General features: G+C 51.3%; 1 protein-coding gene across 6 annotated transcripts in view; it reads left to right on the top strand.

The window, feature by feature from the left end:
• The window catches only part of ARHGAP22 (Rho GTPase activating protein 22), a 214898-nt gene that overhangs the window by 111961 nt on the left and 77246 nt on the right, over positions 1-25691 (top strand). For 2 of the 6 annotated variants that reach the window (XM_037803749.1, XM_037803747.1), the window contains exon 1: positions 20778-20990. The exons of 3 other annotated variants lie outside the window; for them this stretch is intronic. In XM_037803749.1, coding sequence (XP_037659677.1) covers positions 20939-20990 — 52 coding nt within the window. In that variant the 5' untranslated portion in view covers positions 20778-20938. Of the gene's footprint in view, positions 1-20777; positions 20991-21750; positions 21849-25691 lie in introns of those variants that run through there. One more of the 6 variants, XM_037803750.1, reaches the window with a different exon arrangement.

Below are 25691 nucleotides of genomic sequence, written 5' to 3'. Positions count from 1 at the left end.
ATCCCCATCCTGGAATGCCTCTCTGCTCTGGTTCAAACAAACCATCGAGATAAAATACTGGGGACCCCAGGTGGAAGCCACCCCCATTCAAAAGCCTGGCAGGTGGTCTCCTTGTCCACAAGGCTACAGGGCTCCCCACTCTGGTCATTGTGTGAGCAGCCATGCCCAAATGCCAGTGAGCGTCCTGTGGGCAGTGGGCCTGGGCAGTGGGTGGCTTCAGGGCCCTGGGTTTTCAGCTCTCACCAGGTATCAGGGGCCAAGGCATGAGCTAAGTATGCAGCGGCACCCTGTGGAAATCAGGGAGACACAGTTGATGATGCCCAGGCAAGCCTGAAGGAAGGTTCCAGGAGCAGAGATGGGGAGGCCATGCCGAGCTGGCACCTCCCTGTTTGTGCCCAGTTGGCTCACACCCCCAGCAGGAAACGCGTCGTCCCCACAGCAGCCAGCATTGGGCAGGCTTGTTCCAGACTGCCTGCCTCCCCAACTCCAGAGCCTGGCCCTGCCACCCAGGTGCTGCGTGGCCTTGGACCAGTCACCAAATGTCCCCCGTTTCACCATTTGCAAATCAGAGCTCATACAGGGCTGAGCTCCCAGGGCCCAGGTGGGGATCGAGTGGAATGCCAGCCCCCTACTGGGTGCCCGGTGCTTTTATGTTCTCCACGCCTCCTTGCAATCGCATTCCTGTTTGTCACTATCATTGATAATAATAACAACAGTTACTGCTTTGCCGGTACTTGCAATTAATGATCCCAGCTCTGGTGCTCTAAAAGAGCTGAGAGCTCAGAGCAGGGCAGGAGGGGGCTCCTAAGTGGTGAGGGAAGGTCTCACTCAAGCTCAGACTTGGTACAAAAGGAAAAATGACCCCAGTGGGCAAAGAGAAGGACATTCCCCAAAGGAGGGATAGGAGACATAAAGGCAGCGGGGCCTGGGAAGTGTGGCATGTGGGAGGCTCCAGGGAGTAGGGGACCAGATCGCAAAGGGTCTCAGATGCTGGACAAAGAGGCCCAGACTTTAGCCACTGAAGGTCTTCAGTTGGCAAGTGGGGTGGTTAAGTATTGTTGGAAGGATCACTCGGGGACAGGGTGGCGAGAGGTGGTGGCAAGGACCGACTGGGCACGAGGAGGGTGAAGTGCCACTCTTCTTCACCGTCACCTGCACCCCCTGCCGCCGCCCCCCAGCCAGCATCCACAGAAAAGACCACTCTGCAGCTCCAGGAGCAGGAGGAGAGGACTTGCCGGAACATTCCCAGGCACCCGGGTGAGAGGCAACTCAGAAGCTGGGCCACCCAGAATCCAGCCCTGGTTCTTCTGTGCAGTTACAAGTTCACATCCAAGTTCTCCAGGGCCAAGCAAGGGGACACTCGTCACTCACGGCAGCTCAGTGTTCATGGCCTGTTTCTGCAGGTTCTAGACCCAATTCAGCCCCGGCCTCTCTGGGGGAGCTAGGTCAGGTTCCTTCCCTTCTCTGGGCCTCAGTTTCCCCATCTGGCCTCGGTGTCCTCCAGGGTAATGGCACATGTTGACATTCCATTAACGGAGCGTCCCCAGAGAGAAGGGGCTCCAGCGATGGCTTATGGCTACTCCGGTAGCTGAAGCCGCCCTCGGGCATTTACCTTGCAACTGCAAGTCCTTATCCAGCCTGCAGTTTGGGGCTGAGAGGAACTTGGCTGCCTGCTATCTCTAAGGCCTGACCTTGAGGCGGAGCCAGCCCACACTGATTACTGCATGGAGGTAGGCGGACACCATGCTCTCCTGACACCCACAGAGCATCCCTGATCTAGTTAGCAGCCTCCTGAGCGGGAGACTGATATCAGCCCATCTCAGCACCTGGCACCAGGCAGCCTTCCTATCAGCTTGACCTTGCACAGCCCCCACTGAGTTTGTCTCCAGAGTGCCAGATGATGGCTAATGACTGGAAATGAAATTACAGGAGTTCACAAGCGCTCTCCACCCCTGAGAAAGGGAGAATCAGCAGATATGAGAGTTTTGCTTATACTTCTCTGCCTTGAGTCTGGCTCTCCTGTCTCGACTTCGCATCTCTCATCTCAACAGAGGGCCGGGCGTGGGGGACTCCCATAGGCGTCCCTGGAAACAGACACCCTTGGAGAAGGCGCTTCATTCCCTTAGCCAGAATCGTGTCCTGGAGCAGCTCGGTTAAATGGAAATGCAATGCAAGCCACAATCGTAATTGTAGATGTTCTGGTAGCTACGGTAAAGGAGTAAAAGAAAACACGTGAAATTAATTTAAATAAGGTATTTATTAACCCACTATATTCCAGATTATTACCATTTCAACGTGTAATCAATATAAAAGTTATTGAGATAGTTACATTCTTTTTTTTCTTTGTCTTTGGAATCCAATGAGTATTTTACACTTAGAGCGCATCTCCCTTTGGACATGGAATTTTCATTGGAAGTACTTGATCTGCATTCGGGTTTCATAAAATGTATGGTTTAAAAAGTAGATTCACGTAGCCAAGTTCTTCCAAACATACTTAAAGGTTTTGCAGTAACTGAATTCTGTACTGGCTTTTAAACTTAAATGTAAATTAATTGAAATTCAATTTAAAACTCAGTTCGTCAGGCATGCAAGCCACATTCACATGCTCAGAAGCCACATGTCACTGGCTCCCAGTGTGGACAGCCCTGGCCGTCCGAGTCGGCATCACGGTGTAGTGCCTGCAGTGAGGTGAACGGGGCTCATCAGTCACCCTGAGATGAAGGAGTTTTGGTTTCCCAGGCTGCTCAAGCAAGTACCATGCCATGATTCGACTTAAGCCATGGGAATTTATGGGCTCGCAGTTTTGAGGCTAGGAGAAAGTCCCAATCAAGGTGTCATCAAGGTGACGCTTTCTTCCTGAAGACTATGGCACCCTGGGGCTGGTGGCGGGCAATCCGTGTCCTTATCTTGTCACATGGCATTTATCTTGTCCCTTCTTTTCCGGGTTCTGTTGACATTCAGTTTCCTGCTTCCAGAGGCTTTCTCTCTCTGTGTCTGAATTTTGTTCTGCTTATAGAGGATTCCAGTAACAGGATCAAGAGTGGACGGCAGAGTGGCAAGACCTGGGAGTAACCAGATGCCAGAGGGCAGCTGGGGGTGGACAAGGACACCTGGCAGCTTGCCGGGCTGCTCAGAAAGCACCTACGGGAGGAGAGTCACTGGGGGGTAAGGAGGACAGGGCCTCTGTGAGGTCCCCCGTGCCCAGGCGAGCACGGATTCGGTCCTGCAGGGGAGCAGGCGCCCAGCCCTCAGCCCCAACCCCGTGGAGTCAGTGCCTCCCACACCCTCCCTGGTTGTAAGTGCTGCCCCTTCTTCCCTCAGGGCCAAGTTCAATGACCGTTGACTTGGCGGCGGCTTTCAGACTCCCACACCTACACCCCCCGCAATTACTCTCTTAATGATGAAGAGGTCAAAAGCCAGACGTCCTTGGTTCAAATCCGGGCTCCAGCACTTACTGGCTGTGCAGCCATGGAAAAGTTGATAACTTCTCTGGGCCTCAGTTTTCCTCATACACACAACGGGGGTGATAAGTGGATCTGCACCAAAGGTGGGGAGGGGGTGACTATAAAGGGTTAGCAGAGGAAGCCTGAGGTGACAGAGCTGGTCAGTATCTTCTTGACCAAATGTACTCATGTGATCAAACAAGTACACATGTAACTGGTGAAATCAGAATAAGCTCTCCAGTCGTCTCAACATCGAGTTCCTGGTTTCGACCTTGTACTGGAGCGACGTGAGAGGTTCACACTGGGAGAGGCTGGGTGAAAGGCACATGGGACCTCACTGTATATTTCTTTGCAACTTACTGTGCATCTATAATTATTTCAAAAGAAAATAAGGTTTTTCTTAAACTACCTACCCCATCATGTTTTTGTGACAGTGTGTGTCTGTAACATTCCTAGGGTAACACCTGGTCTGTGGTAAGTACTCAATAAAGTTTAGCAAGTATTACAACAAGGTGTCTGCAAACTTGGGAATGAGGATGAACTTATTTTTAAAGGGTGTGTTAGTAACTGTTGGGGGTTAAATTGTGTCCCCCACAAAAGGCATGTTCAGGTCCCAACCAGTGGTCCTGTGGGTGTGAACCCATTTGTAAATAGGACCTTTGAAGATGATATTAGTTAAGCTGTGCCCCAGTGAGTGAGGGTGGCCTTAATCCAATATGGCTGAGGTCCTTATAAGCAAAGGAAACTGGGCACAGAGAGAGAAGTTGCAGGGAGCAACCAGAAGCCAGAAGTCAACGGAACCTGCAAAAGAAGGGAAAGGTGCCACCCTGTGATGGAAAAGCCAGGGAGCCCCAGAGATTGCCACTGAGCCAGAAGATACCAATCCCAGGAGGAAGCAAGCCTTCTAGCCTCTGAAACTGTGAGCCAAGAAATCCCTGTTGCTAAACCAACCTACTGTGTGGTATTTGTTTTTGCAGCCAGAACACTAATACAGTAATTTTTTCAAGGATGTGCTTGGTGTTTTTGTTCAATCTGCAGACACCTTTTCAGACAAAGTGCCTCTAAATTTAAAGCAATGGATCCAATAGTTCATCTTCTTAAAAAAATATGATAAATGCTGTTTCCCCTGAGTTTTGTGGCTTTCTGGACTCTTTGAAGTTGATTTGTTGTACCTCTTCAGATTGACAGTTGTGCCTATGGTTTTTAACTTAAACATTTCACCTGAAGACAGAGTGAATATATTATTTGAAAATGTAACAAATGTGCTACTTAACAGTTTATCTCACATCTCCTGACTCTGCGGACACCTGTATGTGGCAGGTGGACCCTAAGGTGGCTGTCCGTGCATCTATTCACCTGCTGCAGCCCGGCCCAGACCAGGCGTCCATTCGGGTTCACTTGCTGACCTACTAATTCTTTCAAATGCAACAGGTCATGTTACTGGGGCAGCAATCAAAACGACTCTCTGTTTCAGTTTCCTCATTACTAAAGCAAATACCATGCAATGGGTGGGCTTAAACAATGGGAATTTATTGGCTGCGATTTTGAGGCCAGGAGAAGTCCAAATCAAGGTGTCATCAAGGTGATGCTCTCTTCCCAAAGACTGGTGTTCTGGGGCTGGCGGCCGTCACCCCCGGTCCTGGGCTCCTCTGTCACGTGACAACACACACGGCGGCCTCTCTCGGCCTCTCCCGTCTCCAGGGTCCATTGACCTTCAGCTCCAGCTGCTCCCTCTGTGCCTTTCTCTCTCTCAGTTTCATTCTGTTCATAAAGGTCTCCAGTAATGGGATTAAGACCCATCCTGGCTGAGGTGGGCGGCCCCTTACCTGAAGGAACCTCATCAAAAGGTCCCACTTACAGTGGGTTCACACCCGCAGGAAAGGATGAAGTTTCAGAACGTGTTTTCTGGGTTACATCGCTCCAAAGCACCACAGTTCCTACGTTAACATTTTATGAAGCACACAAAGAGTGTGAGATTCTTAAAGTGATTTATTGAGTTTCTTTTTTATAAAAGGAAGTGGGAACTGGGGAGTGGCCCCTGGGTGCCAGGTGCGCTAAGGTGTATTGGCTCACTAATCTGCCCGACTCCCCAGTGAGTGGGTGTGACCCCCTTGTCCTATAGATGTGGAAACTGAGGCACGGAGTTGTAAAAGTCACCACGACGGGTAGAAGTGGAGTCCAGATTCCATTCCCTGGTGAGTCCAGTTCCAGCATCTCGCTCTCGCCCGGCTGCTGGGGCAGAGCCTGCACTGGGATGAGAAGGAGCCCCGGCAGATGCCCCCACCCCTCAGTGATCCCCGCGCTGGACAGGAGAGGGGCACAGCATGGGAGGAGACGCACCCAGGGCCAGCTCCAAGCAGAGAGGGAGATAAAATTCTTTACGCATGATCTCAGCATAAAGACTCAATCCCTAATGAATTAGGTTGCAGAGAGGACTGCAGCAGGGGTTAGTGAGTGGGGCTTGAGCAGTCAGGTCACCTCTGGGGAATCTCAGTTCCGAGGCTCCTCTAACAGGGAACCTGCAGCTCAGCAACTCTTGAACAAAAGCTGGTCTTTGGCCTGGGTCCTGGTCCTCAAAGCGTGGCCTGTGGGTCGACAGCATCAGCATGACCTGGGAGCTTGTCGGATCTACAGGATCCAGAGCTGCACCCAGGCCTAGTGAAACAGAAGCTGTGCAATTGTCGTATCTCCTGGGCGACTTGTGTACATGCTAAAAATTGAGAAGCCAAACAGCATTGGTGTTACCCAACCCGGACCAGGAGCTCCTGAAGGAGAGGTTGCATCTATGAATTCAGAGTCTGTGCCTGCTCTTCAAAGGTGCTTGGTAAGTTAAATCAAGGAAGGAGCCACCTCCCAAAGCAGGAAGATTGCTGGAAGTGATAGGAGGAAGAGGCAGACAATGGCGATGCAACTCAGTCCAGTTCCCAGGCTGCAAACGGGACCACAAATCCTGGGCTAATTACCCATGGGCAGATTTTCTGGCCCACAGGCATATTTCATTTGGTTCATAAAGTATTTTGAAATGCAAAAGACTTTAGTGCCTAAAATATAGATTTCTGTCTGTAGATGGTGTAGGCCTGCTTTCTTCATATGAGCAACTGGGAGGAGCTAAGTAAGAGCTGCCACCTTTAGACAGGGCTGGAGTGTTCTTTAGGAGCCAGCACCCCCACCCATCCCTATCGCCCCATCTGACCTGCTTTGTCAATTTGTCTTACCTATAGAGGTTTCTTACTCTCAAGGGGTTTGAGTCTCTGCGCCCTGGAGTAGATAATAAAATCTCAAAATCAAAGATGGCTAGAAATGATGGTTATTGTCTATTGACTGGATCATTTGACACCCCCAATTATTTTGGAAGTCAAGGAACAAATCCTGAAACATGGGTAAAATATGGCACAAGGGGAAGTGATTGGAGAAAGGGAAACCTTTGCAGAAGGCCCAGCATGGATGCAAGGTCTTCCTCTGAGCCTGATGCTGATTCTGCAAACGGCAGGGAACACAGAGGAGAAGTTAGGCCTAAGCATGGGAAGGGAAGAGCTGCTTCTGGAAGTTTCATCAGGAGCCATCGATGGCTGCAGAGGCACAAGCCCTCCTGGAAACTCCATGCCATGGCGAGTGGTCAGCGCGACCCCCCAGCTGCTAAGGGGTCGCCAGGACCATCAGCAAGAAAGTGCTCAGCTGAGAGATTTCCAAGGTGGGTGGCAGGGATCTGTATTGGAAAGAAGGGATCCCAGTAAAGTATGAATCACTAAACTGTATACTCACTCAATATTTGTTGTATTAATGAATGAGTAAGGATGTCTGGCTTTGAAGCACTAGCCCACTACTGGTAAGATGAGAGACCTGCAAGCTTAAATCCTCTTTGTCAAGAGTAAACTGGTTTACGAGGAGCTTTTGAGGCTCGCTCGCTTTGGGGGCTGTGCCATGGGGTTGTGGGGAAGCGGGAGCTGCTGTAATCACACATTTGAGCTTCAGTGCTGCCTTAGCATTTCCCCAGGGCTGGGGTCCTGGGCCAGTCCCATAAGCCCCAACTCTTCAGGCTCTTGGTCTGTAAAATGGCCACAGTAAAATAGCTCCCCAAAAGGCATTTAAGCTTGTTAAGCTACCGCTAAATGGCTGCAGAGGCATTGGCAACTACAATTGCCAGAGCAAAATCACATGCAGGAATGCAGATATTTATCCCCTGCATTTCTAAAATATCAATATTAATGATCAACATTTCCCATAAAAAGTAAAAAGATGTTTGAAATACGTAAAATTTTTAAGAACAGCAAAGCTATTTTATACATTTGAAACAACAAATTTATAAACATTAAAAGTAGTGAATTCTAAGCCTATGAAATATAAAGATTAAAAATATTACCCTTCAAATCAAAATTATTAGTAGATGAAATTAAAACCACATTATTCAAAAGTAACAAACCAAACCCTATAAAATATAGAAAATTTTCATAATAATCAACACTTGAAATGAAATAACATTATTTAATGTTATTGAACCACAAGCATATTTTGTGCCCATTCTTTGCCAGCTGCTGTAAAATCTTTTCCTCTAGGCTAGTCAAAGCAATGGTGAGGAGATAGTTTCTATCTCAACTTCAAGCTAACTTCAGATATTATTTTTTAACTTCATTGCCTTTAGCTAATACCATTTTTCATTCGATACTTTAAGAGGAGTTTTTTTTTAACTTTTTTTATTGATCATGAACTGTAGTTTTATTCCAATGTTAGAATTACCAGTTTGTCTTTTTCTTCTTTAGTTTTACCCTGTTTAGGTGGAGATTCCAATTTCAGGGCTGCTGTGTTCCAATGGCCCCACTTTGGAGGGTCTTTGGAGCAGAAAAAGGACTTATGTTTCTTCTCCCCCACTTATGGATGAAGGAGGAATTGAAAACCCCTTTCTAAACAAGTTTTCTTTTATTGGATGCAAACCAAGCGCAGCATATCCCCGGGCATAAATGATTCAGATATTTTTTAATGTATTGTAAAAATACTAGTTGTTCAGTATTTTAAAAAACATACATATTATTATGGCATATCGGAATATTAAAAACTGGGGTTACGATCACCACAGAACATTGGGTTAGGAAATTCTTCTGGAGGTCCGTGATGCTTTCTGGTTCAAGTGCAGCCCCATACTCTTCTGCTGACTCGAGGGGAGGGGACGGAGCGGGCCCGCTGGGAGCGGAAGGGAGTCGTGGTGTTGGAAGTGACCCACTTTTGTTGACCTTTGGAATCCAGCGCACGCTCTGCAGGCCCATCACCCAGAAGGCATAACTCTTCCAGTCTCCTCTCTAGGGGTCCCCCGTCTTCCTGCACCCTCTCTCTGCCCACCCCCTCTGTGATCGTTCACTTCACGTGTCAACTTGGCCAGGTTCTGGTGTCCAGTTGTTTGGCCAATGCTGGCCTAGTGTTGTTGTGGAGATGGGTTAGCATCTACAGTCAGTTGATGTTAAGTAAAAATTACCTCGATGGCCTGGGTTGGGGGGGGAGGGGTCTCATCCAGCTAATTGGAGGTCTTAAGAGCAAAGAGCCAAGAGTTGCAAAAAATGAAGAACCTCTGCCTCCAGGCTGCACCATCTGCCCCTCTCTGAGCTTCCAGCCTGCTGCATTTCACACTCAAGACTTCAACATCCACTCTTACCGGAATTTCCAGATCTGAGACTTGCCAGCCCCCACAGGAGTATGAGCCAGTTCCTTAAAATCGGTCTCTTATATAAATAGACACCCCCACACACGTGCATTCTCTGGAGAACCCCAACTGATCCAGCCTCTGTACGGGTTGCAGGCTGCCCCTGCCAGGGCGGTCATTTGCTCAGCCCGTGGCCCATGACTTGTGGGGGTTGCTGCCTGGAGGTCTGAGGTCCCAGGGGAGGAACAGAGCCTGAGAGACCCAGGAGAGGTCCTGCTGCTTCCTGGCTGTGCACACTGCCCTGGAAAGTCACCCCGCCTCCCTGAGCTTCTTTGGATGGTCACAGCAATAGCCTGGAAGGGCCGTGCAGGGTGGGGCAGGAGATGATGCATCAAAGCATCCTTGCCTGGTGTAGAAGAGGAGCCACAGAGAATCCCAGTGCCCTGGAGCCTGTTGTCTCCTGGCAGAGCTGCAGGAGCGGGGTCCTCACCCGGGGTCATGACATCGCCTTCCCATCTCACTTCTCTTCTGGGAAGAGAGTGGGGTGGGAGCCACCTGTGCTCATCGCACGCAGCTGAGGGTGGGCTCCAGGGGCAGGGGCCCCAGGCTGGGGTTTGCTGTGTCTGGTGCAGAGGGGCACTTGCAAGTAGACGAGTACCATAAGGCCACCCCATCCCATGCAGAACTCACACGGAGGAATGCAGAGGGCAGAGGGCTTTTCTTTTCTCTTAAATTGTGGGAAGCTGGTCTTCTTTGTCCTGTGAAGGGTGACTTAAGTGGCCCCTTGACATGCAAATGCGAGACATGCAGGCAGCCGGCATCCTGGGATTCCTGTGTGCTGAGATCTGTTGTGGCCATTGGTGGGGGATTTTTATTATTTTATTTTTGAGTGGGTCAGCAAAGATTGGCCCTCTTTTGGCAAGCAGAAGAGGGGGTGTCTGTCAGGAGGGCTGGGGGAGGACAAAGAAGTTGGTGGCCTCATTGTAGAAACAGCCCAGGTTTTCTGGGAGGAATGAGAGGGATTCGCCAGCACAGCGTTTTCACACTTTTTAGACAACGGGAAATAAATATGACTGGGTCGTCCAGGGCCCACTGATGCACGGGTTTTATGAAACGGTTCTCTTGCTGCATGCAGTGCTCCTTGGGATTTGATGTAGGGGAGATCCGTTGGACGGACCAATGCCTGGCTGCAAGGAAGGGGTGAGGCCAGCGAGACAGAGGCATTGGGGGGTTCAGTGAGCTCCACCTGGTTCTGGACAGAGGTAGGGGCTGGTGTGGGGGAGGGGACAGAGGCACTCAGAAGGTAAAACATCAGATCCTCAGCCGTCTGAAGCTAACGGGCCTCTGGAACTTGTCTGTGTGTGTGTGTGTGTGTGTGAGAGAGAGAGAGAGAGAGAGAGAGAGATCTGATGGGGGAGGGTGTATACTAGGAGTGTGCAGACCCTCCTCCCAAGCACGGAGGTCACATGCTTTTCTCCCCACAGGAGGCTCTGTGGGGCTCAGCAGCCCATCCCCACGCAGCTGTCATCTCATTGCATGCCACCACCAAAGCCCACCACCCAGGGGCGGCCGGGCACCCTGTGGGAGAGGCTGGGAAAGGAATGCACAGCCTTATCTGCCAGGGAGCCCTCTGGTGGGAGCAGAATGCTGAGGCCCAGGCCGGACAGCCTTGAGGAGTCGCTGCTTCCAAGAAAAACCTTGGCCCCAGGGGATCAGATCACCCACCCCAGCGTCTGTGCTCAGGGTGCAATTGGCAGAGACCCCCATCCAGGAAAGGGAAGGCAGGGTGGCCCTGCGGCTCTCCTGGTCCCCCACTAGGTGGCAGCAGCACGCGCCCTTGCTCCGCTTACCTCGTCCGTGGACCTGTCAGCCTCTCGGGCTGACCTGACCGTCGCCCAGTCCAGCCCCTCCCGCTGCCGGCCCTCCTGGCCACAGCTTCCCCAGGAAAAGGCCAGGCATCGGCCACCCACTCTGTGCCATGCTCTTTCTTAACCTAGCAGTTAATCCTTGAGGTCAAGGCCCTGGGCCCCAGTGTGTCCAGGTGGAGACCGGAGGTCCTTTCCAGTTGTCTGAAGATGGGAATCGAATCAGGCGGCTTTGGCGTCCTCCGGCAGCACAGTGGCAAATGCCAGCTTGGCGTCCAGTGGCCGGACCGCCGCAGCACCCCCCCACCTCTGAACCCCAGTGTGGCCGCCAGACCCTTGTCGTCATCCTTCAGGGAGGCAGATCCACTCCGTTCCCAGCCTCCCTGCAGTAGGATGGGGTCACACGGCCGAACTCCGGCCAATGGAGTGGGAGTGACCCTGAAAGGACTAGCCCTTAAAATCCCGAGATCCTCCCTGCTCCCTCTTCCCACATCTGACAAACAAGGCCGAGGATCCGAGTGTCCTAGAAGGAGCCTGAGTCCCTGAGTGACTGCTTGGAGCAGAGAGGGTGCAAGAAAGGGGCTTTATGGGGTTAAGATGCTGAGATTTGAGAGCTGTTTGTTATAGCAGCTGACACAAATTACCTGACCGGTGAGCCTGCTTTCATCACCTCTGAAATGGGGGGTTTTAGTTTCCTGGGCTGCTCGAGCACATACCACACAGTGGGTCAGCTTAAACAACAGGAATTTATTTGCTCATGGTTTTGAGGCTGGGAAGAGTCCAAATCAAGGTGTCATCAAGGCCATGCTTTCTTCCCAAAGACAGGCGTTCTGGGGCTGGCTGCTGGCGATCCGTGGTCCAGGGCTCCTCTGTCAACGTGGAAAGGCACATGGCGGCCTCTCCTGGCTTCTCCTTTGTCTTCTGGGTTCCACTGACCTTCAACCTCTTGCTTTCTGTGGTTTTCTCTCTATATATCTGAATTTTATTCTGCTTATAAAGGACTCCAGTAATAGGATTAAGACCCTTCCTGATTGAGGTGGGCTACTCCTTAACTGAATAACCTCATCAAATGGTCTGACTTACAATGGGTTCACACCCACAGGAATGGATTAGGTTTCAGAACACATTTTTCTGGGGTCCCTACAACTCCAAACCACTACATGGGGCTATCAACACTGTCTCCCAAGTTTGTCGTGTGAATGACATTATGCAGGTGAGACACCAAACCCACATGTCACAAAGCCTTGCTGGTCGCCAAGGTCCCTCTCTGGTGACACCAAGGAGCACTAGCTAAAGCCACCCTGACAACACTGTGCTCCCAGCTCAGGGGACCAGATGCCCGATGGGCTAATTTCATGGGTGAGGGGCTGGTCCTCCTCAGCCCATGGGAGTGCCAGGAGCCCTGCAAAAGTTTGCAAGCCCTACTTGTGCAAATGCTTTGAAAAATGAACTCTTGCTGTGGCTGCACGTTCACGCACCGTCTCTAATGGAATCTGAGCAAGGGGCTCACACTTACAGAAGCGAGAGGTCAGAGTCACCCTGGAGCCAGACACCTCAGTTCAAGTCCTGTTGCTTCTACCTGCTAGCTGCAGGACTTGAGGAACGTCTCGCAGCCTCTCTGTGCCTCAATTTCCCCATCTTTCAAATGGAGATTGCAACAGGGTCCTTGTGAGGATTCAGGAGTTCATCGGTGTAGAATGCTCAGAGCAGCATTTAGCATAGAGTAAGTGCTCAATACGTGTTACTCTTAGTACAAAGCATGAGTCCCACTCATGGGCTCCTGCCCAGTGCATGGAAAGCCCTAAAGCCACCCCCAGCTGCCAAGAAGGGCCCTGTGCCCTTCGGAGCTGACGTAGCCGTGTCCGTCTGTCTTGGGCAGGAAGCAAAGGCGGCCGTGCCAGGGCCTGGTGGGGGCCATGGCCTCCTGCTCTCTCCCATGCTGCATTTCTCCTGGGGTTGGGGAGGAAAGAAAGACAGAAAGAAAAAGGGGGAACGGGAGTGGGGGTGGTGAGACTTCAGGCAAAGGACAATAGGCTTTGTAAAATCCCTCACTGGGTAGTCTGGCCAAGTTCAATGGCTCCGGGCCTCACGAGCAGCAAGAAAAAAATGCAACCCAGGAATTTCTCCCTGGCGATTCCCTTGTCTTTCTCTGCGGGAGTTTGGAGCTGCAGGCACATTCCTTGCATGAACAGCGTCCACTGCAGCTGAAGGCCCGAGCTGGGGAGCCCTGCTGGCCGTGCCGTGCTAGGAGTCCACCTTCGCTGCCCACTCCCCGAGCGGTGGGGACGGCGAACGTGCCAGGGAACGGGGTTCTTGCTGGCAGACCTCAGAGCCTGAACTGCACAGGTCCTGCCTCTCCCGGGGCACTGCCTGCCCCTCGCTAGTGACAGCTGCCCAGACCCTTTGTGCAGCTGCTTTCTCCCCAGTCTGGCATGCAGAATAAATATCCAGGGCAGGATTCCCGCTTCTCGGAGATGGGAATTCGTTTGTTTTGTTTTGTTTTGCTTTCTGTCCTAAGCCAAGTGCTTCCCAACTTGAAGGGAAATAATTTCCCAAATGTTTTAAACTTCTTTTAAAACAGGAGTCAGCAGACTGTGACCCGTGGGCCAAATCCAGCTTACTGCCTGTTTTCAGATATAAAGCTTCACTGGAACACAGCCACGCTCATTCACTTCTGTGCTGTCTGTGGCTGCATTCACGTCAAAGTGGCAGAGTTGAGAAGCCACATGGCCCACAGAACCTAAAATATTTACTGTTTGACCCTTAGAAAAAGTTTACCAGCTGGTGTTTTAAAACAAAAAGTATTGCATTCGCGTATTCACGTATGCTCCCATGTTATTTCACAAAAGATTTGAAATGGCTTAAAATGAGAACACTTAGAATAAAATAAAGATTAACATGAGGAGTAGTAGTCATAAAATTAAGGGCCTGAGAAAATGTGAATAGAAGTAGAAAAGCAAAATCGGGACCCAAAACACAAATGTGAAGGTCATTAGGGCCTTTACACTTGTCAAAGCCCAATTTCAAATTTTCCCTGAGCTTCCTGGTAGCCAAATGAAAAAGAGAAATAAGACTTAAGTCTCCTAAAGGAAAAGGAAAAATATGTATCAGTCATTATGGGATCTACAGCGATTTCTAGCTCAAAATGCTGTAGCACTTGTTTCAAAAGTGATCCCTCCCTTCCCCAGAGTCACATACTTAATTAAGAAAAAGAAACCAAAACTAAGAATCTGTGAAGTGAGTCTCAGCTGCAATCCTGATGAGGAGGGATAATATGAGAGAGGGGGGTGCTAGTTAACATGTTTAACCAAACGTGTAGCCAGATATATACATCCAAATCAGTTGGCACTGAATCAAGCTCCTTTCTGCTTATCATTTCTGCCTGTGTATTTGCTTCAGACTGAACACAGTAACCCCAGCTCATCACTAAGCCTCCTTGCAGCGCCTGGCACATAGTAAACCCTCCAGAAATGCATAGCCTCCCTGGACCCCACATTTCCCCTGAGAAATGAAGAGGCCGTGTTGAAATGGAGAATCCCTTGCAGTCACAGCATGTCTGTGAATCTATGTTGTGCACGCATATGGTGCATGCACGTTGATTTTGGTTATTAGGATGGTGATGTGTGGAGGTCTCACGGCTCTGATGCAAATACTCGCTCCACCACCTACTGCCAGGTGCCCTTGAGAGCTCATTTACCCTGGGCATTGTCCATATTCCTACCTATAAAATGGGCATGATGATGGGTGAAACGAGAGAGTACCTGTAAGGTCCAGTGCCAGTTGGAGTATGCTTTGGAATGAGCGGTCTATAAAGTGCCTCCATCACTCCCCTCTTCCAGATGCTTGTAGACATGACTCTGACCCACTAACAGAGCAACGAGCTCAAATGGCCTTGCTGCCGTTCTCTATGCATCACCTCTTAGGGGCTTTGTCTTTTTAACAGGGTGTCTCACCTACGACATGCCCTAGACCCACAGGGCATCTGAGTCTACATGTCCTGTTCCTTCTCTCTCCAAAGCATCCATCATAGAGTCATTAAGAGCACAAGCTCCAAAGCAGGACCTGCTGGGTTCCAGTCCCTGCTCAGCCACGAATTAGCTGTGTGACCTCATGCAAATTACTTCACCTCTCTGTGCCTCAGTCTTCCTCTTTAAAGTGGAAATGAGGATAATACCAAGCACAGGAGGTTGCTCTGATTTTTCAGTGCACTTATATAGGAAAGCTCCCAGCCCAACATGCCACAGCGCCAGGCAGCATAAGCTATCATTATTACATATTACTCCCTAGCATCAGTTATCTTTTGCTCTGTAACAAACTACTCCAAAGCTTAATGGTTTAAAACAAATATTTTATTTATTAGCTCGTTTTTATGCAATCTGGACAGGGCTTGGTGGGGACAGCTCCTTTCTGCCCTGCTTGGTATTGGATGAGAGACCCCCTCCCAGGCCTGCGTCCCTCCATGGCTGGGAGCGGGTGCGGTGCTGGCTGGGAACTCAGTTCTCCAAACAGCCTCTCTAGTCAGTGAGTTTGGGTTTCTCACAGCCTGGTGGGCTCAGGACAGTCCTGCTGCTCACAAGGGGGCTGGCTTTCCCTGGAGGCAGTCATGTAGGCACAGAACTGGCCCTGAGTCACCTGTGCCACCTTCTGCTGGTGAAAGCCAGTCACACGGCAGCCTGGGTTCAAGGCATGAGAATGGGAGGGGTGGTTATGGGGCCGCCGTGTTAGCCAAGTGCCCACCTCCTCTCCATCTGTCTGACCTGCTGCCGTGTTGGGCCAGCATCCCCTCCTGGCTTATACCTTTGGCTCCTTAGCTTCCTCCCCATCCCTACCTCCCCTTTCCAGTCCCCACTGCACTCCAGCCATCAGACTGATCAGTCAGAATCACAGGTTGCATCTGATCCATCCTCTACTAGATGTCTTGCTGTGGTGCCTCCTTAACCTGAAAATGACACTGTCCATTGGACCATCATACCTATGCCAGCCTCTAAGCTGCTGGACTCCTCCTCGTGTCTCAAATCTCACCTCCAAGACCCCTCCTAGGTAGAGCCTTTTCTGACCACCCACTACGGGGTCATGCCCCCACCCCAAGCTCCCTGGACACCCTCTCTGCCTCTCCAGAGCCCGTCCCTTGGGCTTTGTCAGGTGTTCAGTCATGTGTACACAGAAGAATGAATGAATGAATGAATGAATGCATGCATGCTCATCATAGCCCCCCAAAACTACACCTGTGACTAAGATGGCATGCCCCATTTCTACCCTTCCCTTGAGCACCCCTGGGCTGAGTGACACCCTGAAATGGCACTGTGAGGATCCCTCGGGCACATCTGGAGAGACGCAGTCCAGACTCTTGCAGAAAGCCTGTGGAAGTCTGGCTGGGAGTCTCCTGTGAAAGTTTCTCAATGGCCTTGGGCTGTCTGGAACCAGGGGCTCAGGCTGCACAGGCCCCTGGATCCCAGCAGTAGCAGCAGGCTTCCTAGAAACCAGCCCCATATGTGTATCATCAAACTTGGAGTCTTCCAGAAAAATGAAATAGAGCTGCAAGCAGATGGGGGCAGCCTCTGCCCCATAGGGCTTTTGTCCTCCAAAGCTGGTGTCCTGCCCTCCTCCCAGAGCCCATTGCACTCACCGGATACCCACCCCTGGTTCTAGCAGGAGACTTGCCATCTCAGCTCAGGACAAGGTCCCACAGGCCCTTTCCTGGAGTGGGGTGGCTGGAGCTCAGCTGGACCTTTGTGGCCCTACGTAAGCCTCATATGGGGCTCAATTCATGTAGGTTTGGGATCACGATCAGCTTCACGGGCAGAGCTAGGTTCAAGGAGTTTGATTTTTCAGGTAAATTCTGTATGTGCTTTTCAGTTATAGCCCAAATCTCTAGACCTAACTAGGGAAATGCCATCCATCCACCCTTCCATCCATCCACCCTTCCATCCATCCATCCATCCATCCATCCACCCTTCCATCCATCCATCCATCCATCCACCCTTTCACCCATCCATTCACCTATGCATCTATCCATCCATACATATATCCTTTCACCCATCCACTCATCTGTTCACTTATCCACATCATCCATTCACCCATCCATCCTCCATCTATCACCCATCTACCTATCCATTCATTCATTTTGTCTCTGCCAATTACCACCTCATTAGTCTTGGGCCAGTCTCTTCACCTCCCTGAACTTTATTTCTTCCTCTTAAATTGAATCTAATGGCATCTGGCTTAAGGGATCATCCTGTGGTTTAGGTGAGATAATAACATCTGCGACTTGCCTGGCACCTGGTGGGTAGCACATGGTAAATGTTATTTCTCTTTCCCCTTGAGGAATAAGACACACAACTAGAAAACTGTAAAAGATGACATACCATCAGGAATTAAACTGTGTAAAACCAAAGGCAATAATTCTAGAAGCCCTGGGCTTGCTTTCTTTTCTGCTGAACTGCCCTGGAAGTTGATGTTTAAAGCCACTTTGAAAAGTCAAGTCTCCCAAAATATATTTGAATTGTTCAATGGGGATGCTGACCCTGTGTAATAGGCTCATTTGAAACGATCCTGCTTTGCTACTTCCTCTTAGAAAGATAAACACGCGTCCTACAATGGCCACTGTGATGTTTTCTTTTAAATCCTGCTTTCCAAATGTAGGAGTTGGCCACTGGACAACCACCCAGGGCGGGGCTGCCTCTCCGCAGATGCTCTCCCTGAATAGCAGGGAGCTCCAGCTTGGAATTCCCGGGGCCTCATTAAGCCCGCTGCAAGCAACCAAGTGATCTTGCCTGGTGCTGAAACTGTTTAAAAGGACTTGGCAGCAAGCAGAAGTCAGCTTCTCTGTCTTTTCTCAGTTACTCTCTCTTCGTAACCCCCGCCTACATGTCATGAAATGAAAACATCTTTCTTTCTGGATCCACCGTAGGGCAGCCCTTCTCTTTCCCCGAAGACTCACCCGGGTCTTTCAGGAGAGTTAAAGGAGAGGGAGGCAGTAATCTGCTTCACTGTTGTTAATCTCTCCTTTCAGTGATGACTTAACTCCTGGGAAAACCTCTTCTCTGCTCTAATGAATTCTCCGCTGTGTTTTAACTCTTGCTCTCCATGCCTCACGGCTGCTCCCCTCCTGCAAATCTTCTCTTCTCCCAAGATGGGATGGGAGTGGGGCGGAAAGAGAAAATCCCAGCCAAGCCAAAGAGATTCGAAGTTGACCCACAGTCCTGCTTTGGGACTAGGGAGCAATTCTAGGAACTGGAGGGAGAGGGAAAGAACCGTGTGTGATAAGAAGCCCTCTCAGTGCCAGGCACGCAAAATAGTCTCTCATTTGATAGTTTCCTTATCTTTAATTACAAGACAATACACGAATATATCTGCCTTTAATTAGACCACTGTAAGAAAGGGAGAGTCTCTTGGCATTCACTTTCAATCCATTCTTGTCACCCACCCTCTCTCCAGAAACGACCACTCTTGGTTCCTCCCAGATAGAATTTTCTAGACCCAAGCACCTAGAACCATGCCAGGCACTGAGGGAACACTCATGAAATGTTTGTGGGATTTTTACACCCAGAGAAACTCTGTAGTAATATCTCCTGGGTGTGTGTTTAACCTACGTGGCGGTATCATTTCATGACTCTCAAACATTCAGCTCTGACTCCAGCTCTTATACAGTTTCCCATTTTATGAAAATGCCAGTGGATTTGACAGTTCCTTTACTGATGAACATTTTGGCAATTACAAACAAGGCTGCAATGACTAGCCCTGTACAGGTTTGCTTGGGCACGCATTTCTGTGGGCACGTACTGAGAATGGAATTGCTTGGTCAGGGGGTATTAGTATTTTTGTTTTTAACAAGTAGCAGCCAGGTGACCTTCCAAAGTGATTACACCAAAGCACACCCTCGTGGCAAAGAGGACCCATTTGCCCAAATCCTCACCAATGGAATTGATGACGATAATGATAGCACAATTTATATAATGCACTTTGCCAGGTGAGTTCTAAGCTTGTATATTTATCAACTCATTTAATCCTCACAGGGATCTCTATTATTCCCCCCATTCTATAGATAGAGAAACTGAGCACAGAGAGTTTAAACTCAAAACTTGATATCATGGAACCTTTCATTTGTGCAACCCCAAAGGGGTGTTATTTCCCCCACTTTTTTTTTTTTAATTAAATTCAGTTTTATTGAAATACATTCACACACACCATACAATCATCCATGGTATACAATCCACTGTCCACAGTATGATAACATAGTTATGCGTTCATCACCACAATCTATCTCTGAACATTTTCCTTACATCAGAAAGAACCAGAACAAGAATAAAAAATAAAAGTGAAAAAAGAACACCCAAATCATCCCCCCATCCCACCCCATTTGTCCTTTAGTTTTTATCCCCATTCCTCCACTCATCCATACACTAGCTAAAGGGGGTGTGATCCACAAGGTCTTCACAATCACACTGTCACCCCTTGTAATCTACATTATTATATAATTGTCTTCAGGAGTCCAGACTGCTGGGTTGGAGTTTGGTAGTTTCAGGTATTTACTTCTAGCTATTCCAATACATTAAAATCTAAGAGGTGTTATCTATATAGTGCATAAGAATGTCCACCAGAGTGACCTCTCAACTCCATTTGAAATCTCTCAGCCACTGAAACTATTTCGTCTCATTTTGCATCCCCCTTTTGGTCAAGAAGATACTCTCAGTCCCACGATGCCGGGTCCACATTCATCCCCGGGAGTCATATTCTGCATTGCCAGGGAGATTTACACCCCTGGGAGTCGGGTCCCACGTAGGGGGGAGGGCAGTGAGTTCACCTGTCGAGATGGCTCAATTAGAGAGAGAGAGGGCCACATCTGAGCAACAAAGAGGTACTCAGGGGGAGACTCTTAGGCACAATTACATGCAAGTTTAGCCTCTCCTTTGCAGTTAACAAGCTTCATAAGGGCAAGTCCCATGATCGAGGGCTCAGCACATCAAACCACCAGTCCCAATGTTTGTGACAACATCAACACCAGTCCAGGTGAGGATGTCCAACACATCCACACCTTCCCCCAGACCCTCGGGGCTGGGGAGGGGGAGGCTGTAAATATATTTTTTATTATCTGCCCAAATTACTCTGGGATGTGTCACTATTTCACTCCAGCCTATACTAACCTACCATATCTCACTTCCTATTCAAAGTTCCATGCAATTGTGGTGTTTGAACAAATCGACTGCAGAGTTGTACCGTTCAGAAAATTTAGATCCTGTACCAAATAGATATCTCTTCCCTTGGTCTCATATGGAAGTTGAAGTTTTAAAACACAATCAGTTTCAACCTTTACCCTTTGGCCTGGCTTGCCCTGGTCTTAACCAGACCTGCTTCATTCATATCATTAATTGAAGTCTGGGCTCCTTTTCAGATTTCCCCCACCTTTTGAGGGGCACATTTGGGCATTCCACAGGTAGGCGGTCCAACCAGGTTGGTGGCCTGGGTAAACCCTCCTTTCCTGCAGGCAGCTCACCTGTTGTAGAGTTCGGATCAGCCGAGAGAACTGAGAGGTGAGGCCCTGGAACACGTGCCCCCGCCCGGACCCCGTGGAGGGGGCGGGGAGGAGGCGGCGCCGAGGGGTCTGCCCAGTGCCGCCCCCCACCCCAGGCTGGTTCCCGGGGGCGGCGGAGGAAGACGCAGCCTTCTCGGCACGCACAGAGCCCCCTGGCGGCCTCCCGGCGAGCGCGCCTCGCGCCGGGGCAGAGTAACGGGCCGCGGGAAGGGCGCCGGGGAGCGCCGAGATCAAAGCGGCTGGCGGCGCGGCGGGCGCGAGCTGCGCCGTCTCCAGTTGACTAGCACCGTCTGCCGGGAGGCCCGGGGCCCGCGCGGGGCCGGGAGGGAGCGGGGCTGCCCCTGTCGCCGGGGACGCTGCCCCGTGGGCGCCCCGCTGGGTGCTGCTGGCGGCCCGAACCTGGGCCACGCCGCCCGGGGTGAAGGGGTGGCGGGGGTGCCAGCGGGAGCGGCGGGCTCGGGTGGCTGCCATGGGACTGTGCTGCTGCAAGGACTGGAGGGGACACCTGCGAGCGCCCAAAGGTAACTCTCGGGCGCGCACGTGCGCCGCGCGGCTCGGGACCTCTGCGCCGCGGCGCGGGGTGCGCGCTCCGGCTCCGTCCTGCTGCCTCCCGGGGGCTGGAGCCGCGGGGTCGTGCCGGATGCTTCCCCGGGACCACCCGGCACCTGCCTTGGAAAGGAGGCAGGTGTGGGTAAAACTCCCCCTGAGTCTCCTAACTTTGGAACCGGATCCACTCCCTAACTTGGGGTGCTGAGTGAGCGTCCAGGGCCCCCGGAGCCGGGCGCGGGGAGGAAGAGGAGGGCAGCGGGGCGGAGAGGGGAGCGCCCGCCCTCCGGGACCCGGAGTGGCCCGGGGGCGCCGGCCGCAGGTTGGCCAAGCCCCGGTGGAGGTGCAGGCCGAGGAGCGGGCTGAGCGCCCCGCGCCGCCACTGCGGCTTAAGCGCCGGGACAGGGGCCATTCATTCCCTTCGCCCGCTGCTGTCACAAATTTGGACCGAGGGGCCATGACTCAGAGTTTTCCAAAAGTCGCGGCGGAACCTGCGACTGGAATGCAGGAGGCTTGGAGAGGGCCCAAAGCCGAGAAATATGCTCGGGACGTTGGCGGCCGCCCGGGAGGTCCGGCCTCCTTCTTGGGGCAGTGGACCTTCCGACTTAACTCTTGACGGACTGAAAGGATCGGCTGTTGGTTGTAGAAAATCCAGTGGGGCGTCTCTTCGCTGCAGCATTTCCCAAACTCGCCTGACCCTAGAACTCAACCTGCTGGGATTGTTAAGCATGCAGCTTCCGGGACCCCACCCCTGACCTGCTGGATGAGGCTCTGGAGGAGGGCCTGGGAAGCTGTGTTTTTAAGGAGCTCCCCTAAGTGATGGCTGTGGCCAGGTAAGCGTCACAGGTAAACCACCCCTAGCATCAGCACAGGCTTTACCGGGCTTGGTACGTGGTCCCTGTTTCTCTGTATATTTTGGATCCAAGATAAAGGGAAGGTATGAATGTGTGAAGCAGCTGGAAAGAATCTGGACCAGCTGATAATGACGCCAAAAATATGCAGATTTGTTTCACAAAAGAGTCGAGGTGGCTTATGACATATATAATAATTAAATGTAAACAACCTCATCAAGGCCATACATTAAAACAGGCAGTTTAGAATGAAGGGAAACCAGACCCCAGTAAATTACATCAGGCGGTATATCTGGGGTTGATCCTCTTTGCAGCCAAACCAGTGGGAAATGTGAATAGTCGCATGGGTCCATTATCCTAGAACAACAGTCATTTTTAGAATTTGGTTTTAAAATGAAAAAATTTTTGAATGTGGGGCTCCATGTTTGGAGAGAGGGTCTGAGAGAGAGTGTGTGTGTCTTCAATGTTTCCGTAGCCAGAGCAGTAATAGGATTCATGGAGCAGTGCTTTATTGCATCCTCCCTGAAGGCAGGCCAGGGCCCCAAACCAGAGCTAGAAGGATCTTTCTGGGGAAGAGAGGCAGGATACAGCAGCCTTGGTCTGTCCTGCCCCTTTCTCTGTCAGTCATACGTGTGAGTGTAATGTTTTTAGAAAGGGTCAAGAGAGTTTATTAAACATTAATACAATTTAAATTTTCCTAAGGCAACATCTATTATCGATTTTATTCTTGGATATTTTTTAATCAAAACTTTTACAACAGAATATTTTGCCATGCTATCCCTGTCTAAAAGTGTACTTGATAAGGTAGAAAAGAGCAAATGATCGATCTGTAATACCATGAAGAGAGCCATGAGAATACATTGGTGCCAGAATTTCGTTACTGGGTCTCTTCTGCATGTCTGTAAAATCCAAAGTCTCAGCACTTTAGCCAGGAGACCCTTGGGCTCCTGCTAGCTGCAGAGCTACAGGTGGGCAGTGTGGACCCGTGGGGGTTGCCAGCAGGTGCTTTGGAGGGAGATAGTGTGCTGGGTGAAGCACAATTCATATCATTTCCTAGCAGATCTTTGCAAAATGGAGACATCATAGATGTTGGAAAGGTCAGTGAGCAGGATCTGAATGGTAGAAAAGGATCACACCTCAACAGGCAGAGGGCAAATGTCCTTGCTCTGAATTCTGGGTACCCCCATCTGATTTCATTGTTTTGAGGCAGTGTTTCCAGATGCTTCTGCCATTTAGTGCTCTGCAGTGGGTCTGTTCAGTGGCCAGTGCCATTCCCTTCAACTTTGCATTGTGCCCCAAGGCTGAGACCTGGAGAAAAAGGTGTGGAAGTGAGCCCAGCCCCAAGTCAGCTTTTGTTTAAGACCGTGTTGGGGACGCAGACAGACTGTTCAACCTCCAAGACCCTCCCCGTGCAGCCCTCTGCAGCGTCCAGGGCTCCTCCAGCCTCAGTGTCTCCCTTCCTGGATCTCGCCCACTTTCATCTCCCTTCTCACACCCACAGGGATGGATTAGGTTTAAGAACACATTTTTCAGCTCCCACTCACCACAGTCCGGGAGTCATCTCATCCCCTCTGCAACCTGCAGCAAGCCCTACAGAGAGTCTGTGCTCGGGGAACATTAGTGAGAGATCAGAGTCAGGGAGCTGACTGCAGTCCCCTCTGGGTGGGCCCAGACACCGCGGGGGTCGCAGCGGCAAGCCCAGGCGGGAAAGCCCAGCCCCACTCAGCGCGTCACCCAGCTGTAGTCAAAGCAAGTGCTGGTGATGGGTTCCCACGGCAGATCCCACGGCCCTGGCCTGATGGACAAAGAGCAGCTCCCCTGGAGCATGGCCTGAGAGCAGGGCCGCTGCTGCTGGACCCAGTGTCAGATGGGCAGACAGAGGCATCCTTCTGTCCTGGACGGAGGGCGGAGAGGGTGTGCTGTCACCGATCCGGGGTAACAGGATAAACTCCTGTACAGCCTCTGAGCCCACCACCTTATGTGAGTTCCCTTTTTCCACCAAGTCTTCCAGGACTGTTCACACGCAGCCGCCATCCACGCTGCCGTCTGCCCATTTAACCATTTTCTGGGACAGAGTGCTGGGAGGATACAGCTTCAGCCCCAAAGGTGACTGGACTGGGGGGTTCAGGGGGTTCCCAGACCAGGTGATACCTGAGCCGGGTCTCATGGGAGAAGCCAGCCCGGCAGAGAAAACCGGGCAGGGCTTTCCAGGCCTGCAGAGAGCAAATGTCGGCACTGGCAGGTGCGCTAGGGCCGGGCACTTTGGGGACCCCAAGCGGTCAGGCCCTATGCTCGCTGCTCCTAGCCCCCCTGCCTCTAGGTCCCGTCCCTTGGGGTCCTGCTCCTGCATGTGCTCCTAAAATAGCTCTCCCCAGGCTCACTCCTGCCCTGTCCCATTCTGCCCTCATGTCAGCAAACACATCAGCCCTGGGGCCTCAGTACCAGCCGTCTGTCTGGACATCTTTCCAGCCTAGACCTTGCTCTGAGGCCAGGCCCACCAGAGCCCTCCGGTGAGTGTCACCTGGACATTGCAAAGCTAATATGGCCAAACCCCAACTTTTGATCTCGTCATTCTCCTCCAATTTGCCGTCACCAGTTGTAATTCCAAAACATACCTGAATTTCTCTGTGGGACCCCATGGCGTGCCAGCCATCAGCCACCACCACCTTGCACTGACCCCTGCAGGGGCCTCCTGACAGCTCCCCTCTTGGACCCTTCCTCATTCCAGTGCATCCTCCAATGCAGGCAGAGGGAACTTTTCAGGTGGCTGTTGGATCTCATTGCTTCCCCACTTGCAGACCCCCAGGGACCCCCAGTGGCACTTACGAGGGCAGCTAAAGCCCTCTTCTAGGGGTCAGCGTGGTCCCCAGCCTCAGCATGCACCCCCCCCCAATACAGCATCCTGCAGACCCCCAGCTTCTCCTTCCCAGTGGCCTCGCTCTCCCCTGCCACTGGCGTTGCTCACGCACCTCGTGCTGAAGCCCCCTCTTGACCTGGGGACCCCAAAGTTTTCTCTGGGCTTCAGTGTCACTGTTTCCTGAGACGCCTTCCCTGACCCCTGACTCCATTTTTCCCTCTCATTTGCTCACTTACCATCCTGTATTTTTCCAAATGTGTAAATAGACATTATCTGTGCAGAATCCGTCTCCCTTTCCCGGTGAGCCAGAAGCTTCCTGAGGGCAAGGGCAGGCTGTTATTTGCTCGCCAGCGGGCACGGATGGCAGAAGCCAGGTGGTGTGGGAGTGTTTTTGTCTGGAAGGGAGGCTGGACTTGACCTTGAAGGCAGTGGAGAGCCTCCTCACTCCAGGAATGTGGATCCCGAGGCCTCACGTCTGTGCCTCAGGGATTGCACAGGTCCCCTGCTGTTTCTGAGACACCCTTCTTTGTGACCTCTTCCCCTTTCAGATATCCCCGTAGCAGATCTGTGGATTTTTTATAAAGAGAACCAGCCTCAGGCCAAGGAATTGGTTCCGTTTCCCAGATGGGGGAACCTCATCTCTGAGCCTCTGCATCCCCCTGTAAAATGGGGGCAGTCTGAGCACTGCCGTTCTCTAGCTGGGGTAGCACTCGGAACCTCAGTTTCATCATCTATACAGAAGGAAGTAAGCAAGGCTGGATTATCTCAAAGGTCCCAATCAGCTTGAACCTCAAATGATTCTCTTTTGTTTCTCAGAACTGCTCAGTGCTCCTAGCAGTGGATGGGGGGCTGTGGGCAGAGGGTACCACAAAAAGCCAGTGCCCTCTCTCATCCTGCCCTGAGGGAGGCTCAGTGGCCATCCAGCTGGGGTGCAGGGAATTGTGGCAGCAATTGTCACTGGCCCAGAT

This window comes from Choloepus didactylus, chromosome 15, assembly GCF_015220235.1.
Source record: "Choloepus didactylus isolate mChoDid1 chromosome 15, mChoDid1.pri, whole genome shotgun sequence".
Classification (NCBI taxonomy): domain Eukaryota; kingdom Metazoa; phylum Chordata; class Mammalia; order Pilosa; family Megalonychidae; genus Choloepus; species Choloepus didactylus.
This window is presented reverse-complemented; position numbering and strand designations above follow the sequence as displayed.